This window comes from Anas acuta, chromosome 1 (genome assembly GCF_963932015.1).
Source record: "Anas acuta chromosome 1, bAnaAcu1.1, whole genome shotgun sequence".
NCBI classification, from domain to species: Eukaryota; Metazoa; Chordata; class Aves; order Anseriformes; family Anatidae; genus Anas; species Anas acuta.
This window is the reverse complement of record NC_088979.1, coordinates 174,004,567-174,025,392: the sequence shown is the minus strand read 5'-3', so window position 1 is coordinate 174,025,392 and position 20,826 is coordinate 174,004,567. Positions and strand designations below refer to the sequence as shown.

The following is a 20,826-nucleotide window of genomic DNA, read 5'->3' as shown; positions in this document are numbered from 1 at the left end:
ACCATCCCTTTGCCCCTGTTTTAAGGAGAACTCTGGAAAACTGGGGAAGGTAGAAATAAGAGCCACAAAAATTGAATGACACGTTTTAGTGAGACGGAGTTCATGATCTCAATTTGTTTGGCTTATCCAAAAGGAAACTAGGAAGTGATTTGATTACGATGTCTAAGAACCTCCATAAGGAGAAGCTGCAGGGTATTAAGGAGCTCTTTAACACAGGGGAGAGAGACATAAAAAGAATCAATGGCTGGAAGCTAATGCCAGAGAAATTCAAATGAGAAGTGAGACACATTCATAACTGTGAGAAAAATGAAACATTGCAACAAACTGGTGAAGGAAAGTATTTTGCCTCTTGATGCTTTCAAACCAATACTGGACATTTTTCTGAAAGGTATGATTTAGCTGAACACAAGTTATGCTTTAGTCAAACAAATTATTGGGTTCAGTATACAGGCAACAGGGTGAAATTTAATGGTTTGTGATATATGAGAGATCAGACTAGATGAACTAATATACACCCCAAGGCTAAGCTCTATTAATCGATTTATCAGTGCTTTATGCTGCCATCCATTGCTACAGTTTCTGAGCACTTTCATATTAAATCAATAACGATAGTGAAATCCCTGGCGGACTTCAAGGAGCTTCTGGAACTTTTGCTTTTAGGAGGAAAACTAATTAGGGAAGGATTTTTGAGATTTTTCTAGATGAGGTCAGAAGGCCTGCATTCATCCGTCTTGTTAAAGGCTGTACATCGCTACACGTTCTTTGTGCTTATGTAGTATTTTATGGCAGTGTCCTAGTGATTTCAACCAGGCACAGTTCTGCCAAATGCTTCTATTTAAGAGACACGGTTATGTTCATGTCTTTTAATGCTCACAAATGCGCTAGTGAATACCATGAAAGAACTATTTCAAAACTCCTCTTTTCAATGTTGTTTTGGATAATGGAGTCTTGATTTGCTGGTAGAAAGAAAAATAAATGTTTGGATCCTCAAAGAGTCATAATTTGCACAAAAAGGAAATGTGGTAGTAGGTCCAATGCACCATATAATCTATTCCTTAAAAATTACGTATTTTCAGAGACTAAGTGGATAATGTGTCTAGTCTACAAAAACATTAATTCCAAAGCAATTGGATTTTTATAACATGTAATAGTTATTATACACTTATGCTTTAGGATGTGATGTCCTCAAAATACATCTATTTTGCAAGAAGGTAAAACTCAACCTTAGACTCTGAAAATGATAAAAATACAAAAGCATTTTTAATGGAAGTTCTTCCCAATGTACTCTCAGACAAATGTACATTAACAAAGCAACCTCTAATTAATTTAGACTCTGCTCAAGGTCTAAGACAGCAAAAATAGAGCAAGTTCTCTTTCTACATATATATTTAAATAGCTGCAAACTGTTAAAGCTTTATCTTTCCAAGTTAAATCAGTTTTTAATTACACCCCATTTTTCTGGCCAAGGGTAGGTCAAGGTAGGCCAACAGGATTATTACAAAAATTAGTTATTGATCTAGTTTTTGAGCAATATCCCACCATCACATATTTTTTCTCAGTTATACTCATTGTTTATTTGGACCATTGAAGAAGGTGCTTCTCAAAAGCCTACACGTTTCAGTGGGATATTTGCAGCTCTTACATTTTCAGCTAGAACAGTTTTACACACTATGTACTCTCAACTGTATTCTGTAATCCTAAAATTTTGTTTGTTTTTTTTGAAGTCATAAGCCAATTTTCTGTCTTTGTACATGCACAAAAAGTGAAAGAAGAGTCTACTGAAGGCTTTTCCCTCAGAGGCTGCCCAGCACCTACAGGAGCAGAACAGAGACCAAGCACCCCAGTGCGCACTGTTTGCCCCAGCACTTGTCTTTTGTTCCTGCTGTTCTCCAAAGCCCTGCTTAGCCTGTCTGCCTCAGGCAAGCAGAAAGGTTCAGATCATCTCTGTTTAATTGTACTGGCTCCATGGGCCAAGCTTTCTTCCTGAAGCATGCCTCTGGTAAAAAGCCTTTGTCCACAGAGAAAAACAAGTATCAAATTTTGTAGTAGTCTACATAAAGTTGGAGGGAAAACTAAGTTTACTCCCCAAGCTACAGACAAGAAATACACGACACTGCTTAGGAGCTACTTTGAGTCAATAGCATACTTCTGTGCCCAGATGTGTGCTCATTGATTCACACTGTGGAGAAAGCAGCATGCCCACCCTGGCTACCTGTCTGGCTTGAAATAGTTTGCTTGTTAACCAGAAAGGCCCACTTCTGAAAACATACCTGGCGGCAAAAGCAATGTTAGCTAATGGCGTACCAGCTACCAAGATCCAGAAATATTATCGTAAGAAGAACACATGGAGCGACAACAATTTGTCAAACAGTAACAGAAGTGGAGGGGTAGTAGAGAAAGGAGGCAGCAAACAGGGAAGCTGATCACTCATGACAGGCAGTAAACTCCCAAAATATCTAAGTTACTTACTAAACTAGTACAAAAAACAACTAATCGAGAAAAATACAGTGCATGACACTCATACCCTGAATAGCAAAGTGGGGTTTATTTCTTGATTTTAGATTTGCAGTCCTGACTCACCTTGGGTACCATTAACCATGGCATAAAAATGTAAAACAAAACCATAAAACAAAACATAAGGGAATACTTCTAGATGACAAAAGATGAGTACCAGTGGCTGGTCAGAAACTGCATTACTTCTGAAATTCACAATATCTAAGAGGCAAGCAGTGCCCCCTATGCATCCCCTGCTCAGTTAGAAGCAGTAGGTTAGCATTATTATCAGCGACACTAAAAATTACAGTTTTTTAATGCTAAAAATATCAGCTTTGACTAAAAATTAACTTTTCTGATTGTAAATTAGGAGTTAAAACTGATTATATTGCATTCATTTTCTTGAAAACCTGAAAAAATATGCCCTAAATACTCATTAACTCAATGACAAATATTTGCAGTTTACGGTAACTTCTACATCTACTTTTGTATTTTAAAGCAATTCATACGAACATTACAAATTGATTTTATGTGAACTGCTGCAGTGAAATATGTGTGCATGTGACTGGCAGAACATTAAGATTCATAAGATAGGGACATAAAAGAAAAAATTGAAAGCATTCAAATGAAAGAAGAGCATAGTGATTATCTTTTAAAAGCAGTGCAGGGGGGAGGGAGAAAGAAAAAAAAAAAAAAAAAAAAAATTTGCTAGCAAGTATTCAGGAAGATGCACATTCATGAGTTTAAATGAGGATTCTCTAAAGAATTGACTGCTGCTGTGCATAAAGTAACAATAAAACTGAAGAAACAAAACATAACTTCTTCAGTTCAATAATTTCTGGTTACTTGATATTCCTTCCAGAAACTTAAAATTTTAATAGGCCCACAAAGGCTTAAAAAAGCATTGGAGAACAACAAATCTGAAATTTCCTGAATATCTTGGAGCACAAGCTGTTCTAATACAGATCCACTAAGTGGCTAGCTAAGTGGATATTTTGAGAACTACTTCAAAATGAAAATTTCTCCTCACCTCCTGAAGTGAAAATTTCAGTATTACTTCTGCAAATATCTTCTGTTTTTAAAGCTGAGTTATAATTTCCAATAATCTACTAGGAAAAGGCAACTGTGAAGTAACCTGCATTTCTACTGAAAATTATCCATCATTATTAAAGATTTAGCGATTAATTGAAATACAGAATCGTAGAATTATAGAATCATTTACATTGGAAAAGACCTCTAAAATCATGAAGTTCAACTGTTAACCTAGCACTGCCAAATCTACCATTAAACCATGTCCCTAAGCGCCACATCTACATGTCACGAATACCTCCAGTGATGGTGACTCAAACAGTTCCCTGAGCAGCTTGTTCTAACGCTTCACAACCCCTTAAGTGAAGAATTTTTTCCTGATACGCAACCCAAACCTCCCCTGGTACAACTTGAAGCCATTTCCTCTTGTCTTATCACTTGGTGCTTGGGAGAAAAGACCAACCCCCACCCCGCCACAAACCTCCTTTGAGACAGTTGTAGAGAGTGATAAGGTCTCCCCTAAGCCTTGTTTTCTCTAGGCTATACACCTCCAGTTCCCTCAGCCGCTCCATGTAAGACTTGTTCTCCAGACTCCTCACCAGCTTTTTAGCCCTTCTCTGGACACACTCCAGGGCCTCGATGTTCTTCTTGTAGTGAGGGGCCCAAAACTGAACACAGTACTTGAGTTGCGGCCTCTCCAGAGCCAAGTACAGGGGGATGATCGCCTCCCTGGCCCTGCTGGCCATACGATTTCTGACACAAGCCAGGATGCTGTTGGCCTTCTTGGCCACCTGGGCACGCTGCTGGCTCATATTCACCAACTATAGACCAATACCCCCAGGTCCTTTTCCACTGGGCAGCTTTCCAGCCACTCTTCTCCCATCCTGTAGCGCTGCATGGGGTTGTTGTACCCCAAGTGCAGGACCTAGCACTTAGCCTTGCTGAACTTCATACAGTTGGCCTTGGCCTCCAGCCTATTCAGATCCCTCTGCAGGGCCTTCCTACCCTGAAGCAGATCAAGTCTCACACCTAACAGTGTGAGTCCTCATCAGTGAACTTACTGAGTGTGCACTCGATCCCCTCATCCAGATCATCGATGAAGATACTGAAATAACTGGCCCCAGTACTGAGCCCTGGGGGACACCGCTAGTGATCAGCCTGTAGCTGGATTTAACTCCATTCACCACTACTCTGTGGGTTTGGCCACACAGTTTTTACTCAGCAAAGCATACACCCATCCAAACCACAAGCAGTCAGTTTCCCCCCAAAAAATGCTGTGGATGCAAGAAGCCTTTCTGAAGTATAGGTAGACCACATCCACAGTCTTTTCCTCATCCACTAAGCATGTCACCTTGCTGTAGGGGGAGATCAGGTTTGTCAAGCAGGACCTGCCTTTGATAAACCCATGCTGACTGGGCCTGACCGTCTGGTTGTCCTGTAAGTGCTGTGTGATCGCACTGAAGATAATCTGCTCCATGAGCTTCCCGAGCACCGAGGTCCAACTGAAAGGCCTGTAGGTCCCTGGATCTTCTTTCCAGTCCTTCTTGCAAACGGGCATGACATCTGCTAGCTGACTGGGACCTTTCCTGATAGCCAAGGCAACTGATAAATGAAGGAAAGCAGCTTGATGAGTGCTTCCACCAACTTTCATTACCTTTGGGTGGATCTCATCTGGCCACATCAATTCGTATACATGTAAGTGGTGTAGCAGGTCACTGACCATTTCCTCATGGATTATAGGAACAGGAAGCAGAGCGAAACTCTTATCTTCTAGCTCAGGAGGCTGGGTACTCAGAGAACAACCGGTCCTTTGCTTCCATAGAAATTAAGTTAATTGTAAATGTAAAAAAAAAAAAAAAAAAAAAAAATCAATCCAAGTTTAAAGGGAACCTAATATATGTATACTACTGTTTAATTTTTATTTTAAATTTGACTTACTGGGTTCATGCTTTGCTCACCTGGGCAGCTGGAGCAAATAACTTAGCTGTTATTTGTTCAAAATTTCTTCTCTAACTTGTACAGATAAATTAATCATGACAGAAGTTAAAAAAAAAAAAAATCAGAAGAGGACAGATATCTCTTTAGAAGATCCAAAGAGATTAGAAACATACACAAGGTTCCTTTTGAAAAATATGAGTTATGACATTACTTCGGAGTGTTTCTGTGCACAGGAAGAAGTGCTAAAGCTGATAGCGACAGAGCATCAGACATCTGAGATCTGTTCCAAGATTTGTGGTGAAAAGAAGTATCTTCCCCTTTCTTCATACTTGTACTATGCTACAAAAGAATCCACTTCCTACTAATAAGGAAAAAGCCATACCCTCACATTATAGTTCTCTGCAACTTACTTTAATACACAAAATGACTGGAGCTATTCTAAGTTCCATCCTTTTAGAAAGCAGAAAGGTGGGCAGGGAAGCTAGAATTATGGTAATGACATCAGATATGACAACAGAGAAAGTGAAAATGCTAGTTACTCAAAATTAAAAATTTATTAAAAAAATAATTGGAGACAAATAGCTTATACATTAGTTTACATTATATAGGAATACACCACTTCAGTGGGACAAAAACAGTTTTATTTAGTTAATAAAACATGCTGTTAAAATTGCTTGATAGTTGTAGATATTGAAATTTGAAACAGAAAGTAGACAATGTAAAACAGCTTAAGACTACTAAATAATGGATGTTCTAGACATTCTCATGTGTTTGGAGACCCCCTTATAAACAAGGCAGGAAAAAACAGAAGTCATTTCATTACACCATTTTTGCATACATATCGTTTCTAAACAACGTATGTAGACTCTTCTCTCCTCCTACCATTACATTGCAGTTATTTCTTTTTCGTGCTGTCTAGATGGGAAGGGAAGTTTCATTTGGAGGAGTAGAAGAAAGGTGACTGACTTCTCAGTTATCTGTTGTGGAAATTTCCCAGTCAGAAGTGTGGAAACCTGGTATGACTGGAACATGTTCAGTATGGACAGAAACCTGATACAAATTGAAAAAGGCTGACACTTGTGCTTTCCAAACAGCAATTTTCTATATGGAGATCAACAAAATTTAGGTCACAAACATCAAAAGGCAATTCCTTTTTAGGAAAGTCTTGTTTTAAAAAAATTTCCTTCTAAACCTCTTTTCTTAACCTTTCTAAATTTAATTCAAAAGCTTAAAAACAATTTTAAAAGGCTGGACATCGGTGTCACTTTGGCTGAATTTTGGCAAAATTACAAATAACTGGAAGGATTTTCATAAGGTTTATACAATCTTATTAAAAGGCACAGGTACAAGTTCCGTAAATAAGGATGTTTCGGTATCATTAATGGACAGCTGACATTTCATACCACCTATGAAGATAGCTAGAATTTTATAGGAATGAGAACACATCTTCAAATAGAACTCTTCTTCCACAAGACTGTGACCCCCTTTAAATATAGATTTAATAATGGTAAGAAGTCAAAAAGAGAAATCAAACACTATGAAGATAGATTTATCTTAATTTAACTTGAATGTGCATGTTTACGTTTTTCAATAAAACATATCAGCATTAAATATTATAATAGAATAAAAATGGGAATTCTGAAGTTCTATAATTCATTTATTTAGTTAGTTAGTTACTATGTTTGTAAAAAACAAGTTTCTAAAACTAGGCAGTGATAAAGACTTGTAAACTAAATTTAAGTTTATACATTTGTATGTATATAACCTTAGAAACCAAGCACTAAAATACTTCAGAGTATAACTGATTTCCTACCATAGTACTTCATTTTTTCTGTCTTCATTATTACTGTCTCCAATGGTTTTCTCTGTAAATCAGATTTGTTTTTCAAGGTAGATCATTTTTCTAAACTTAATAGTGGTTATAGAATTACAAAGATACTCATATTCAAAAACAACAAATACTCTGGAGAGGTACTTATGGAAGCTACTCAGCACTTCGGTGTTTTTTGTTGTTGTGTTTTTGTTTTTTTAAGTTTTCTAAAATGTTTGTGTGAGTTACTTGGGAACGGAGAGTTGAGGGTGAGAGGCTTAAATTTATATATGTATACCAAGTCAATGGCTTATGGCAGTATTTTCTTGCTATTTATAAAATGCTAAGTAAGTGTGTCTTGAAATAAGCACTAAGTAAATTTTTTTATTCTATGATAAATTCCAATATTAACCTTCTTGCTCTAATCCCATAAACTGAAATTTAACTGGAAAGGTTGCTGCTAATGTTCACGTTACACTTTTTTTTTTTCTAAAATAGTTCATATAGTTCATTGGGTTTTAAGCAGTCTTCACATGCATACACCATACTAAAATTTGACTCCAAACTGAAAGTTCCTGAAAAAATGCAGGAGAAAAAAAAAAAAACAGGCCAAAGGAAAGAATTTGTAAACACAAACACAGTACAAGTGAAAAAAAGAAACTGAAGACAGATTGATATAAAATCAGTATTTATGTAAAAAAATAATGTATTGCATGCTGTAAAATCAGACAATAACTGTATTCACCTTCACATGGATTTCTAGAGTTTCAGACTTCAAAAGATTACGTATAACATGGTAAAGAAACAGAAACTACATGCCCAGCAGACTGTTTACCATCATACAAATTTACACCCTGATCCAGCAGGGAGATGAGGAGCAGAATACAAACTCTGCTTACAATGGAGTGTGCTTCTGTACTGCTAAAGCATTCATCCAGCTCAGCTCACGTGGATCTGAGATTCAGAGCCAGTCTGCCTTTGGCAAAGAAACAGCCACAAAAATCAAACTTCTCAAATGTGGTTGGGATGAAGGTAAAAGTCAGTGAGTGGATCCTCCAAGGTTCACCACGCAGGAATCTGAAAACTAACTTTATGAAGCCTTCATCTCAGTTCATCCAAGTTCAGTTCAAGTATACTTTACAAATACATTTCATACCATGCATGTTTAAATATTTTACTGTAATGTTACAAGTCAGACTTTTCTTCATGCTTTTCTCTAAAAAGAAATTTGATTACATAAACAGAACATGTTTTTTCCACTAAGATATCTAAAGAAAGCCTAATCCTTATCTGTTATAAATCAGTATCACCTTATTGACATTAATGATACAGTCAAGGGTCTGGCCCAAAACTATTTTAAAGCCATGTTATTAAAAAATATGCAGGATTTATCTCAAAAAAAAAAAAAAAAAACTATCTAATATACAATCTGATGAAACATCAGAACTTTTACTACAGTTCTTCAATTTTAGGTACTAAATACTCTGTAACAATCATCAAGTAATGATTCTTAGTATAAAAATACAACAGAGGCAGCTTTCCACCATTTTTTTCTACTTCCAAAACATCCTATAAAGCTGCAAAACCATTTAAGTTTTAAAAAGTATTGTAAGAAAAATAACTTCATATTGAATAGTTGCTAAAATATAAACCCCCTCAACTCAAATATATCATTTGGGATAGATGGCTCAACAATACTAACACAAATGCTGTTATATTTTTAAAAGTATCTACAGATAGAGAAAACTAGTATCACATACTATTCATGTCTCAGAAAATCCTATTTATAGTGTGCAGTTTACATCTACAATAAGCAAAACAGGATTGTCAAAACAGGATTCCAACATGTAAGAGATGAACATAAAGGCACGCAGATTGTCAATGATTAATATCACATTTCTTTGAAAACAGAGTATTTTCTGCACTTGTAAACAACTTTGTGCTCACACCTTTAAAGTGAAGTTAGTGCTGCTGACTTGGTTATTGCTACATTCACAGTTTAACAGAATTTTAGACAATGAGGTACACTTCCAAACTGAGCCATCTTCACCTCTCCCTTGTTTGTTTGATCATTAGAGATAACTGAATTAAGCAGGCTGAAACTACTGACCTTAGAAGTCAGTAACACCCAAATCATCAGATCCAAGATAAACACTAGCAGTGATTAAACTTCAAAAGAGCCAAAAGTCACCTTTGCAGAAAAAGTCACTGTTCTTCATTACATGAATATTTTCTTCATTTTTACGTATGCTAGTAAACTCTTATCTGGGCACATTAAGAGCCGATTCAAGCCACATTAGAACTGTTGCACCTTTTGACCAGTATGTTAATTCAGTCTCTTGATTTAAGAGCTTGCAGTTAGAATCACCTTCCCTTTGATCTTCTGACAGACAAGTCCCTTATGCTTTTCTTTAGCTGCTTTATGAAAACTTTGTATACTCTTCCACAGTACGTATGCATTGTTTTCTGCAACTCCAGTTCTAGGGGCCGCAACAGGGAATGAACTAGATCATCTCCAAATGTATACTGTAAAGATAAGAAACCATTTAAGTTAGTAATAGAACACTGTCGTTGTTCAATTAAAAGGTCTTTGAAGATCTTTTGTATTAGTTATTAAACGTTTTAAAGAACTCTTAGCTTCTGAAAACTATTTGAAAAATGATCTCTAAGGTATATAAGTATTCTCAAATGATTCCAATAACATGCCTAACAAGAGAACTTTTGTTTGTTTTAAAATAGGCAAATGAATTCCATAAGCATGGAGGGCATTTAAAATTACCTTTTTAAATTAAGAATTTTCAAATCCAAAATGATTTCTGGTTATTTCTTTGTTGACCAGCAACTTTCCTGAATGACTTAGAATCTAAGGAGTACAACTCTTATCAAATTATAATGAAACAACAGTTTGACAAGCAAGTCGTACTACTGAAAGCAGAAAGTTTCATTAAATTGAATGATGGTCAAACACATAATATGTTTAACATGGACATGAAATAAAGAAGTCATTAATACTATAGCGCCATTTTTTTTTAATAAAAAAAATGAAAAGCTAAACAGCATTTCAAAGTAACAATTTTGTTCATCTTATTACGACTGGATCAACAGTGTTCTACACACTTTCTCTGACATATACATAAAGCAAATGGGACTATAAATAAAAACAAATTTTTTTTTGTTCTGTTTTTGACAATGCTCAAAGGAAACAAAAAAATCTTATTTGTATGGAAACACATTCACTTTCCCTGCAATGTATTCTCAGACCCCCATAAGTACTTTTTCTCATTTTTATATCCACATGACAACACGTGATAAAGCACCATTAAAATATACTATTGATTTTTGAAGGTTATATGCACACAATAGCCTGCTACATTAAAATGTGCATCAGTGCTAAATTTTACAGCTCTTCAGTGAGTATACCAATGTAGTGATAAATAGTTTATTAGATGACTTATTTGCAGAAAAGTTGTTACATTTACTATTTAAAGGAACAGTAACATAATATACTGAATCTCTAGAAAAGGTGAAAAAAATTCATAAAGAAATATTTTCTACCATGCAAATCTTGCTACAATTAAATGTTAAAATGTTGCAGCAAGCATATAAAAAGGGAAGGAAAAGGGTTTCCTTTTCTGTTTTTTTAAATCTCCAGAAAAAAATGAAGCTTAGGGCAATCTTCACATGCCTGTACAAACAGTTTGCTAAACATACTTAGTAAATGAATGGGGAAAAAAAGTTTTTCAAAGATTACAGTTGCAGGCAACATTTTAGAATCCTAACCTAGATATAGGCCACACAATGTTTTAGATGATGTTAATCACAAGATGAACAAACTGGAATTCTATCCAAACAGTAAACCACAAAATGGTGAAATGCTTAAAAAAAATACTTCAAAGAGAAAAAACATTTTGTTGCAAAGGAAGTATCAACCAAACCAAGAAAGCACACGCAGCACCGCATAAAATACATATAAAATAACTTTGTACGAAGTAAAATGCTGGACATACTTACATTTTTTATTGCTTCATAGACAGCCCTAAAAGTTGGTTGTTTATCATCATGGTAAACACCTCTGTTTCCATGAAGAATAAATATACCTTCTTCTTCAGCTTCCTTACAATTGCTCCCATAAATGCAGTGGTCAGGCCGATAATTCCATTGGCAAGGAAAGACATACAGACTTTCTGTACAAAAAAAAACAAGAGAGTACTCCAGATTAAGTATCAAAATTGTTTCAGAAGATACATTCATTTGTCCTATTTTTTTTTTTGTTAATAGCACTTCATGAATTTCTGTAATTGTTTTTAAAACTTAACAACAAACCAAGCTCTAACAAGCTTCAATTTTGCTTCTCAACTTAGAAAATGTTTTTTAGAAAAGAAAAAAAGTCTCTTGCATATTTGCACTGAAAAGTCTGCTAAAACTATTTTTCTGATTTTCTAGATGTCATGCAAAAGATCAGCTTTGTTATGCTAGACTTAAAATTAATGTGGATTTACCTGGATTGTGAAAAAACATAATGTTCAAGAGGTCCTGATCACCCCATGTTATGTTTAACTTGTACTTCTTCAGCAGAGGCATAAGAATTTCTCCCCACTGTAACCGGACTGTTGTCATGTCATTCTATTAAACAAAGAAAAACATTTACATATTTAAGATAACTATACCTATGAAGAAGGAAATGCCCAACAGAATTTGTAATTTGCTTTCCAAAGCTACAAATCTCAAATGTTTTATACATGTTGATATATATGTGTATGTATATATGTGTGTGTGTGTATATATATATATATATATATATATATATATATATATTTTATTTTATTTTTAATGACCACATGTAGGGAAAAAAACACGGTTACGGACATTTCCAATACACTTTATTTCTCATTTAATTATCTTATGATAAGAAAAACTATACATACTCCCTAATATTCCATATTAAATTGTCATAAGATCTCCCTCTAAAACATCTTACACTATTACTTCTAATAAATAGCTTTTTTTGTTTTGTTGTTGTTGTTTTGTTTTGTTTTATATAGCAGTAGAATCTAACACAAAACCAGATTTTAATAGATGTGTGCCAAGTAGATGGGCACTGTTTAAATCTCCACACTTCAGATTTCACACTTTCTCCATCTTTATCACAAACTAATAGCATACACAGGTTTTATAGCTGTCTTTAAAAGATTCAAAATGATCAATATAAAGTTATTAAATAGTTCCAAATGCAGCTAAAAAGACTAGCTATAAAGCAAGGTATAAAACCACATACATCCTTCAAAAGTTTTGAAAGAATTTTCACTGATTTTTTTTTTTTTTTTTTAAGTTACTGAACTTGAACTTCTAGAGCAAAGACACAACTTTTCTCTTGCAAAAGGCAGCATGACTCTAAACCAACAGCTGTTGCTTATTTCCCAAATTGTTGATTAAGCAAAATCACAGCTCAAAGGAAAAGGTCTTCTAAGTCTTGGCTGAGGAGGTGCTACTTGGAGTGAGACAGCCTACGCTGAACTTTGCATAACCTCAAATAAATTATTATTTGTGGTATAAGAAGTTACATATTCTAAAGCTAATTTCGCATCTTTACACCACCTTTAAGCTCAGCTAGAACAAAAAAAGAACCAGGCTGCTCTCTCTATTTTCTACTTGAAATTGGAGATTGAGGATGGAATAACAATAGGTCTCAAAGGGAGAAGATTCCTGAATGAGTTGATTATAAAAAAGACTCATGATTATAGCCATGATTCTTTTTAATCAAGTCATAAAAAATAAATAAATAAATAAATAAATAGAACACACACAACAGAATTGCAGTATTGTTTGAAATTTGAATACAAAACCACTACATTACAAAACAGAAAAGACTACCCAGGATACAATGTTTCCACTGACAAATAGAAAGGAGAAACATTAGCGGTTCAGCTTTTAGCCTTTCCTCAAATCATTTCAGCCATGAAATATGAAGGGCTTTCAGAAATGAAGACTAAAAAACAAATGCTATCAGATTTCAGACAGGAATTAATACAAAAAAAGATCTATAGGTTATATTAGAAGCCAAATAGAATGATATTATGGTCCCTTCTGCCCTTAAAAAAATAATGACTATGATTGCTTGCAAGTATTTGACAATACCAGGCAGAAGAAATACACAAGATAATTCTTCTCTAGCAAAAATTATCATTAGGCTCAGTGCAATGTGATTAAACAAAAGAAAACTCAGACCAAATACCAGGCTAAAACCCTTCAAAAGCAAATCAATTAGACTGAAGCACACTGATTAGTCCCTCACATGGACTTTGCCGTCCATGGAATATTGACCCAAGGTTTGAACTTGTACTCAATGCTAAGAATCAAGAACCGTGAGCTAATTTAATTCCATTAGCAGAATAACTATGATAAGAATATAAAGAAGCAAAAAAAAAAAGTTTTAGAGCAACCCATAATATTACTTAATGTTGTTAAAACCATTAATTCATATGATTTTCATTTAGCTTGTATAGTTTTAATAGCAGTGAAATGCAGAGTATATCCCGAGGAGATAAGAAGGAGGTAAGAGCATATATCACATCGCCAGACATCTAGCAGCAATACTACTTGACAAATATTGTTATTAGAGATAAGAATTAGAAATTCTAATGTTTCAATAACCTTTGCATAAATAGAAAATAATTAAATATTAATTTATTAACCCTGATGTGTAATGAAACCAGTGTAGGAATCACTGAGCAGGAGAAATTACTCAAACAGTTCTATAACCTCCTGTAAAATTCTGCTGTAACTTGGTAGTGAGGTCAAAGTGAGAAGGAGAATGCTCGAGCTTGACCAGAACTGATAACAGAATTACATTTCAAAAGTTACTCAAGTAAATATGAAATAAATAACTAGGATTATCCTTAAAGGATTTGAGAATATAAACCACATCTCCAATATCCAACAAATTAGAAACAAGGTTAGAGAGGTTTACCAAAAAAATTAAATCCTGTGGTACTCTGAGATACCATCAATCTGATACAGACAAGCTCTGTGAACCCTCCAAAAGTCAGCTTTTTGAGTGGAACAAAGCTTGTAAGAGCAGAACTACAAACAAAATATCCATAAGAATGTTAAGATGATATCTTAGGTGTTTTTTTATTATATGCTTTGCTTTAATTAGTTTGATCATTACTGAATTCTGTCCCAAAAAACTTCTGCCTGGCTAAGCCTGAAGAGCTCTACAGACATTTTGTCTGTAACAACTTAAGGTCATCTTCCTCTTAATGCTTGTAGGAGAATATAAAGTTGAGGAAACATACTCAGATCATACAGTAATATCTAAAGAAACTAAGTGCAGTTCCACAAACCATTGACCAATTTATTATCATAAAAGCCATATGAGAGCAAGTTCCCTTCCTTCCATCCTGTTCTTGTGTTAACACAGCAGTGCCTAACACTTGATTATTTTTTATTTATTTATTTTGCTGAGAGCACTGATTTACTTAACTAAACCAGCAGAAGGATTTCTTTACTCACCTGTTAGCAAATTTAGTTGGATCATGGAAGGGTCCAACAAACAACAGAGGTAAGGACAAAGTAAGCAAGAAAAGCAGTGAAAAACTGCTGAAAAGTGATGGTAACCTTCCTTCTAGAAGGAATTAGCTTCTGTGGCTTACCACATTTCTCAGAACGATAGCCTTAAGCAATACTGAGTGGTCACAAAAATTGTATATAATGGCTTAGGTCTTATTGACTCTCTGCTTTTGTCTAAACATACCCACAGACCTCTCCTTTGTACACACTACCTGGAGTTATTCTGTCTGAGGCTTGTTTGCTCTTGTAAGACCTCATTTCTTTCTTTGGGTGCCTACTATCACACTAAGTATAGCAACACCCATGCTTCCGTATGAATTTGATAAAGGTCACAACTCTCTTTTCACACAGCCTCACTCATCTAGGGCTTTTTGTTAAAACACCATACCATCTCTACAGCATTTGCTATACCCCTTCCAGTTTAAAAGCATCTGTATCTACAGAACAGTTCAGTTGGAAGGGACCTTCAAAGATCATCGAGTCCAACTGCCTGACCACTTCAGGGCTAACCAAAAGTTAAAGCCCATTATTGAGGGCATTGACCAAATGTCTCTTGAACACTGACAGGTTTGGGGCATTAAGCACCCCACTAGGAAGCCTTTTCCAGTGTTTGACCACCCTTAGAGTAAGAAAATTTGTCTTAGTATCTTGTCTGAACCTCCCCTGGAGCAGCCTTGTGCAGTTCCCACGTATCCATCACTAGGGAGAAGAGAGCAGCACCTCCCTCTGCACTTCCCCTCCTCAGGAAGATGCAGAGAGCACGGAGGTTACCTCTCAGCCTCCTTTTCTCCAGACTTGACAACCCAGCAGTCTTCAGCATCTCTTCACAACACATGCCTTCCAGACTTTTTACCAACTTTGCGGCCTTCTTCTGGACACTTTTAAGGACCTAAACATCCTTTTTATACTGTGGAGACCAGACCTGTACATAATATTCATGGTGAGGCCGCACTAACACTAAATACAGTGGGAGAATCACACCTCTTTTGACCGGCTGAATGTACTGTACTTACTGTACCCCAAAATGCAGTTTGCCCTCTTGGCTTCCAAGACACACTGCTGGCTCACATTGAGCCTACCACCAAGCAGCACCACCAGGTCCCCTTCTGCAGAGCTCTCCAGCTGCCTGTGTCTGTGTCTAGCCTTGCTCCATCCCAGGTCATTTACTCTTGCTAAATTACAAGTTACCCTTGTTAAATTTCATGCCACTGATGACTGCCCAATGCCCCAACCTATCTAGACCCCTACGCAAGGCCCCTCATCCCTACAGAGAGTCAACAGCAGCTCCCATTTTGAATCACCAGCAAACCTGCTAATGGATGCATTCTGCTTCTGCATCCAGATCATTGAGAAAAACATTCAACACAACTGGCCCCAGAATTAAGCCCTGGGGAACACCGCTAGTGACAGGCCACCAGCCAGTTGTAGCACCATTCACTACAACCCTTTAAACTCTATCCTTGAGCCAGTTCATCACCCAGCAGAGCATGAACCTGTTCAGCTCACAGTTGGACAAGTTGTCCAGAAAGATGCTGTGAGGGACAATACCAAGGGCCTGACTGAAATTCAGTAGATTACATCCAACCATGTATAAATCTGCTACATGTATAAAAATATAAAATGTCATATTATATTACCTCTTCCATCTCCTAAATATTTTTGCATATTCCACATTTTATCACCTAACTGCTGCTTTGCAAAGATGACACCAGGTAGCCACAACACACCCGAAGCTTCTTTATCCAGTTTTAGTCTTATCTCCAGCTACACACTATGCCATGATCACGCTATATTCACACATGTATGCACATGTATGTGTACACATGATTATATATGCAGTGCCTCTATTTGTAGTGTAGACATGCACACAGTTTCATAACACACAGAAAAGATAAAGATGGTAGGACCAGGAGCCATTAGGCACCGTAGCCAAGTGGACCTGGTAGTACAGAACACTTTTTCTTTATTTCTGTATCAAGCTAGACGTACAGGTATCTGCAGTTACAGTTAGAGATGGGAAAGTTACAGCAACTGTACCTTTATACTGTAACTACAGCTGAGGCAGTCTATTCCTTATTTTTCTTAAATTCCCTGTATTTCCATAACAAGGCATTGCAAGCATGTTAAGAGGGAAGCCAAACATTTCTTAAATTTGAAATGGGTGAAAAAGGTAACATCTACTGCAAATTTATATTGCCGCTCTTAAGGCTGTACATTCCCATAGTTTCTGACTGTATGATTATTTTTCCTAATCAAATGTCTTCCTGTTTCAACGTAGGTTTAATAAAAATAAAGTAGAACAGAGAGAAGTTCTTTCCCCCCCTAGCAGAGTCACATAGTACCACTTCTGTATTTGAATCATATAGGAAAAATCTGTGAAGCAATGACCACTTCTGTTGCTGTACGTGTTGCTTTAGTACCTAAATGAAGTTATTTCTCTACAGAAATTAAGACTGAAAAGTAAATCAAAAGATCTTAAGTTGATAATCACCTGGTTACGATTTCAAAGATCAAAATTTACAGATAGTACAGTTAAAGTAAGTTACTAAATGCTTTAGCACCACCTCCTGGTCATATTACTTTATGCACACATTTTTAAAGTTAGTTTACAGTATACAGAAACTGTTTTCTGAGCATTTCTGCAGTGAAGAAAAAATAGTAGATATCTAATGAAAAATGTGACTGGATAGAGTCTGTTGCTATAAATTACATGATATTGCAGAACTAAGAAAAAATAAAACAAATGGACTTACAATTCAAGAAATTCAAGCCTTGCAGTGAATGACATTTTAAAAAAATAGAAGCTAGATACCATTTTAGACAGCTTATTTTTAAATCATCATTCCAGTTACAAGAAATGTTTCATAAAATACTGTCCCAGGTGGATTTCAAACAGGATTGGAGTTAAAAGTTGTAGAAAAACAGAAATTGCAACAAAGACAACATCCATACCTTGAAATACTTTCTCCTGATACGTGTCATATTCATTAACATGACTCCAGAATTTATTCCAGTTACTCCATAATAGGGATGCCGAGCAAAGCGATTGTACCACCCAATACGAGGTTCTTCGTGTTCTGGTGCCATTGCAGCAATCTGGGTGGAGTTGAACTTTCTTAAAAAAGACCAAATATCATCGACAGGTCTCAAGAACAGGATGTCAGTATCAACATACAGTAGTGAATCCACGTTTTTGAGTATTAACTGTGAGAGGAAGAAGTTAAAAAAAAAAAAAAAAAGTTTTATTGAACTTCATAAAACAGAAGTTACTGCAGTTTACACATTTTAATATGTTTTGGTCACATGCAAATACATTCATGTTAGACTGATGGTTCAGTCAGAAATTTGTTATTATTTCCCTTTGTCCCATTTTGAAGAATTTTTGTAGAGTAAAACAGGTTTTATGTAGGACAGCAACACAAAGTCTGTATTTTATATCCTGAGGCTCCTCAGGAGTAGGTTGTGGGCTAGGTGAAACACTGTAATAACAGAAGCTCCTGTCTTCCCGTCCCTTTGCTTTGCTATACATTTACTCAAACAATGTGGGAAATGTAAGGATCGCCAAGAAGTGACAGTATTTGGGAGATAGCTGCCACTGCTTAAATTCATCTAGCCTGAAGTATGATTTCTGAAGAATCTTAGATTAGCAAAGAAAAGGCTATACAAAACACCCTGGTAACAATAGGCTATTTCTTCATTAATTTCCCTGACATTTCACAGACCTAGGAAAGCAAGAAACTTTCCAAATAAATTAAGAGATATGTGATAAATCCTTCGTACCTCTGAGAGGATGACATAACCTACAGCACTAAGGATATAGTGCCATAACGCAGGAAGTGAGAAAAGGAATTTTATTCCAAAATACCACGGAAAAACGGTAATTACAGAGGATTTTTTTTTAAGAAGGTCATAAAAGTGACTTTTTTAAGTAGTAGTTCTTTATTTAAAACTAATCAGAAATTAGATTACCAAAGATAGCTTGATACACAGACTTCTGTGCTGTCCAATAACAGAAGAAACTTACTGGCAAGAACAGCCTTTGTGAAGCACATGGTTTAAACAATTTCTTCCATTCTGTCGCACTCTCAGTTGGAAATGTTATTGGATATAATGTGTAATTAATTTTTCCTTCATATGGTAAGTCATCAAGCTAGATGAAAAGATCACAAAAAAAATTACTTGCGTTCAATTTTATTATGAAAAAGAAATCACTTCCCATTTAAATTAATAATTGAATACCACTGCAACACCTCTCTTCCAAGACAGAAATGATTCCTGAACTACAAAAATCTGTCAACTACTTAAAACACTTGAATAAAAAGTGGCATCTGCAGTCACTATGAAGAAAACACTTAACAACAGATCACACACACAAGTGCAAGTAAAATAATTATTATTTACAGAAAGTAAATACATCAAACATTTTTGCCCCTTAGTTTCCACAGGAGAAAAATCAATGAAGTCTTTCTCAATTTAAAATAGCCTTACCCAATTTTGCCATAATTACTCAAAGTATGACATTTTAAGCATAAAAATAGGAAAACCTTCCACAGCTATATACCAGTCAGCTTCTAATACTGCCACTCCAGTCAACGTTATATTAATAAACTGGAAATCTCTAAGATTAGACAACCACATCTACCAATCTTCACAAACCAAGGTTTCCTTTTGTTCAAACAATGTAAGGCTGATTCAGAAGGAAAAAAAAAAATCCCCATTGAGCATTATGAAGGACTTGAATATTTCCTTAGAACCTTGTTTTTCTGGCCCCATATTCAACAACTACTACCCAAGTAGTAGGGAAACTGTTAGGCATTACTCCAATTGTACTAAAAATTGATTAAATAAATGTTGTGGGTACTTACTATATCTTTGAAACTCTCATGCAATTGGTCCTCAGCAAAAATATGAAACTGGAGTGGTTTGATGCTGAAGATAATGGCTGATCTCAACATAGTGACAGTCTCCTCCAGTCTTTCACCACAGGCAACCACTGCTAGATGCATTTTCTCAGAAGGATGTGCTTTCATATAATCATATCTGATACAAAAATAAGTTTTTCATTTGACATTATTCCTAGCACAGACTTAAGAAAAAGCTCTACCATTTTCTGCAGAATGTAATTTAACAAAATAGTCTGTATGTTATTAAGTGAGCAATGGATAACTTAAACAGAACATAACAAACAATTGCATTATACGTAGATTTAAGTTTAACCTGAACTACTTTCATATCCACTCCCACCATCCCACTCCAAGAGGAAGAAACAAGAGATGGAAAACCTATACAGAAACTAGACACAAGAAAACAAATGAAAACAAAAAACAACATTTTTATTTTCTTAGCAATCTTACTATTCATTACTAGCAAAGAATTCCATCAAAATCACTACACTAAAAGAAAGGCTACATGAAGTTGCATCAAAATCTGAAAGGCTGACAGCACTTTAAGTCTATGCATGAGTTATTAGCTCATTTTCTCCCTTTTCCCTGGACTTAGCACAGATATACAAAAATAACACATATCATGTTTACATATATATAAATGAGTTAAACTCTAACAAAAGTGAAATACCACTGCTTTTAAAAAGTTGTGTTCAAGAATGTTTTTCCACGATCTACGTATATTTTGTCCGTCTTCGCTGCAGTAAATGCTTACATCATAACCATGTTTCAGAGCTTCTCCAAAGCACTGGCAAAATGCAAAAAAGATTTCTCCTCTCCTTTCATCCCTTCCAAGTATACGACTTGGTTTGGAAAGCGGTGAAGCTAACAACTCCAATGGCTGTGCGGGATGTCCTGCTGCTCCCAGCGGTTAACAACTCCAATGGCTGTGCGGGATGTCCTGCTGCTCCCAGCGGTGCCAACAAATTCCACAGGCACCCTGATCAGCTGCATCGCCCAAAACCACTGTAAGGTGTGAGAGCTGGGGAGTCACTTCTCCCTTGGCCAACAATTACAGTGAAAAGCGCCTGATATGTATTATAC

The 20,826-nt window shown here is 35.8% G+C and overlaps 1 protein-coding gene across 2 annotated transcripts in view; it reads right to left on the bottom strand.

Annotated features, from left to right (window-relative positions):
- Nucleotides 1-5,983: 5,983 nt before the first annotated feature.
- Nucleotides 5,984-20,826, bottom strand: part of GXYLT1 (glucoside xylosyltransferase 1) — a 31,883-nt gene continuing 17,040 nt past the window's right edge. For both annotated transcript variants that reach the window (XM_068669405.1, XM_068669406.1), the window contains 6 exons: nt 19,705-19,879; nt 18,864-18,989; nt 17,792-18,043; nt 11,770-11,893; nt 11,282-11,454; nt 5,984-9,796 (listed from right to left, as the gene is read on the bottom strand). In XM_068669405.1, the coding sequence (XP_068525506.1) occupies nt 9,635-9,796; nt 11,282-11,454; nt 11,770-11,893; nt 17,792-18,043; nt 18,864-18,989; nt 19,705-19,879 (1,012 nt within the window). In that variant the 3' untranslated portion in view covers nt 5,984-9,634. The remainder of the gene's footprint in view (nt 9,797-11,281; nt 11,455-11,769; nt 11,894-17,791; nt 18,044-18,863; nt 18,990-19,704; nt 19,880-20,826) is intronic.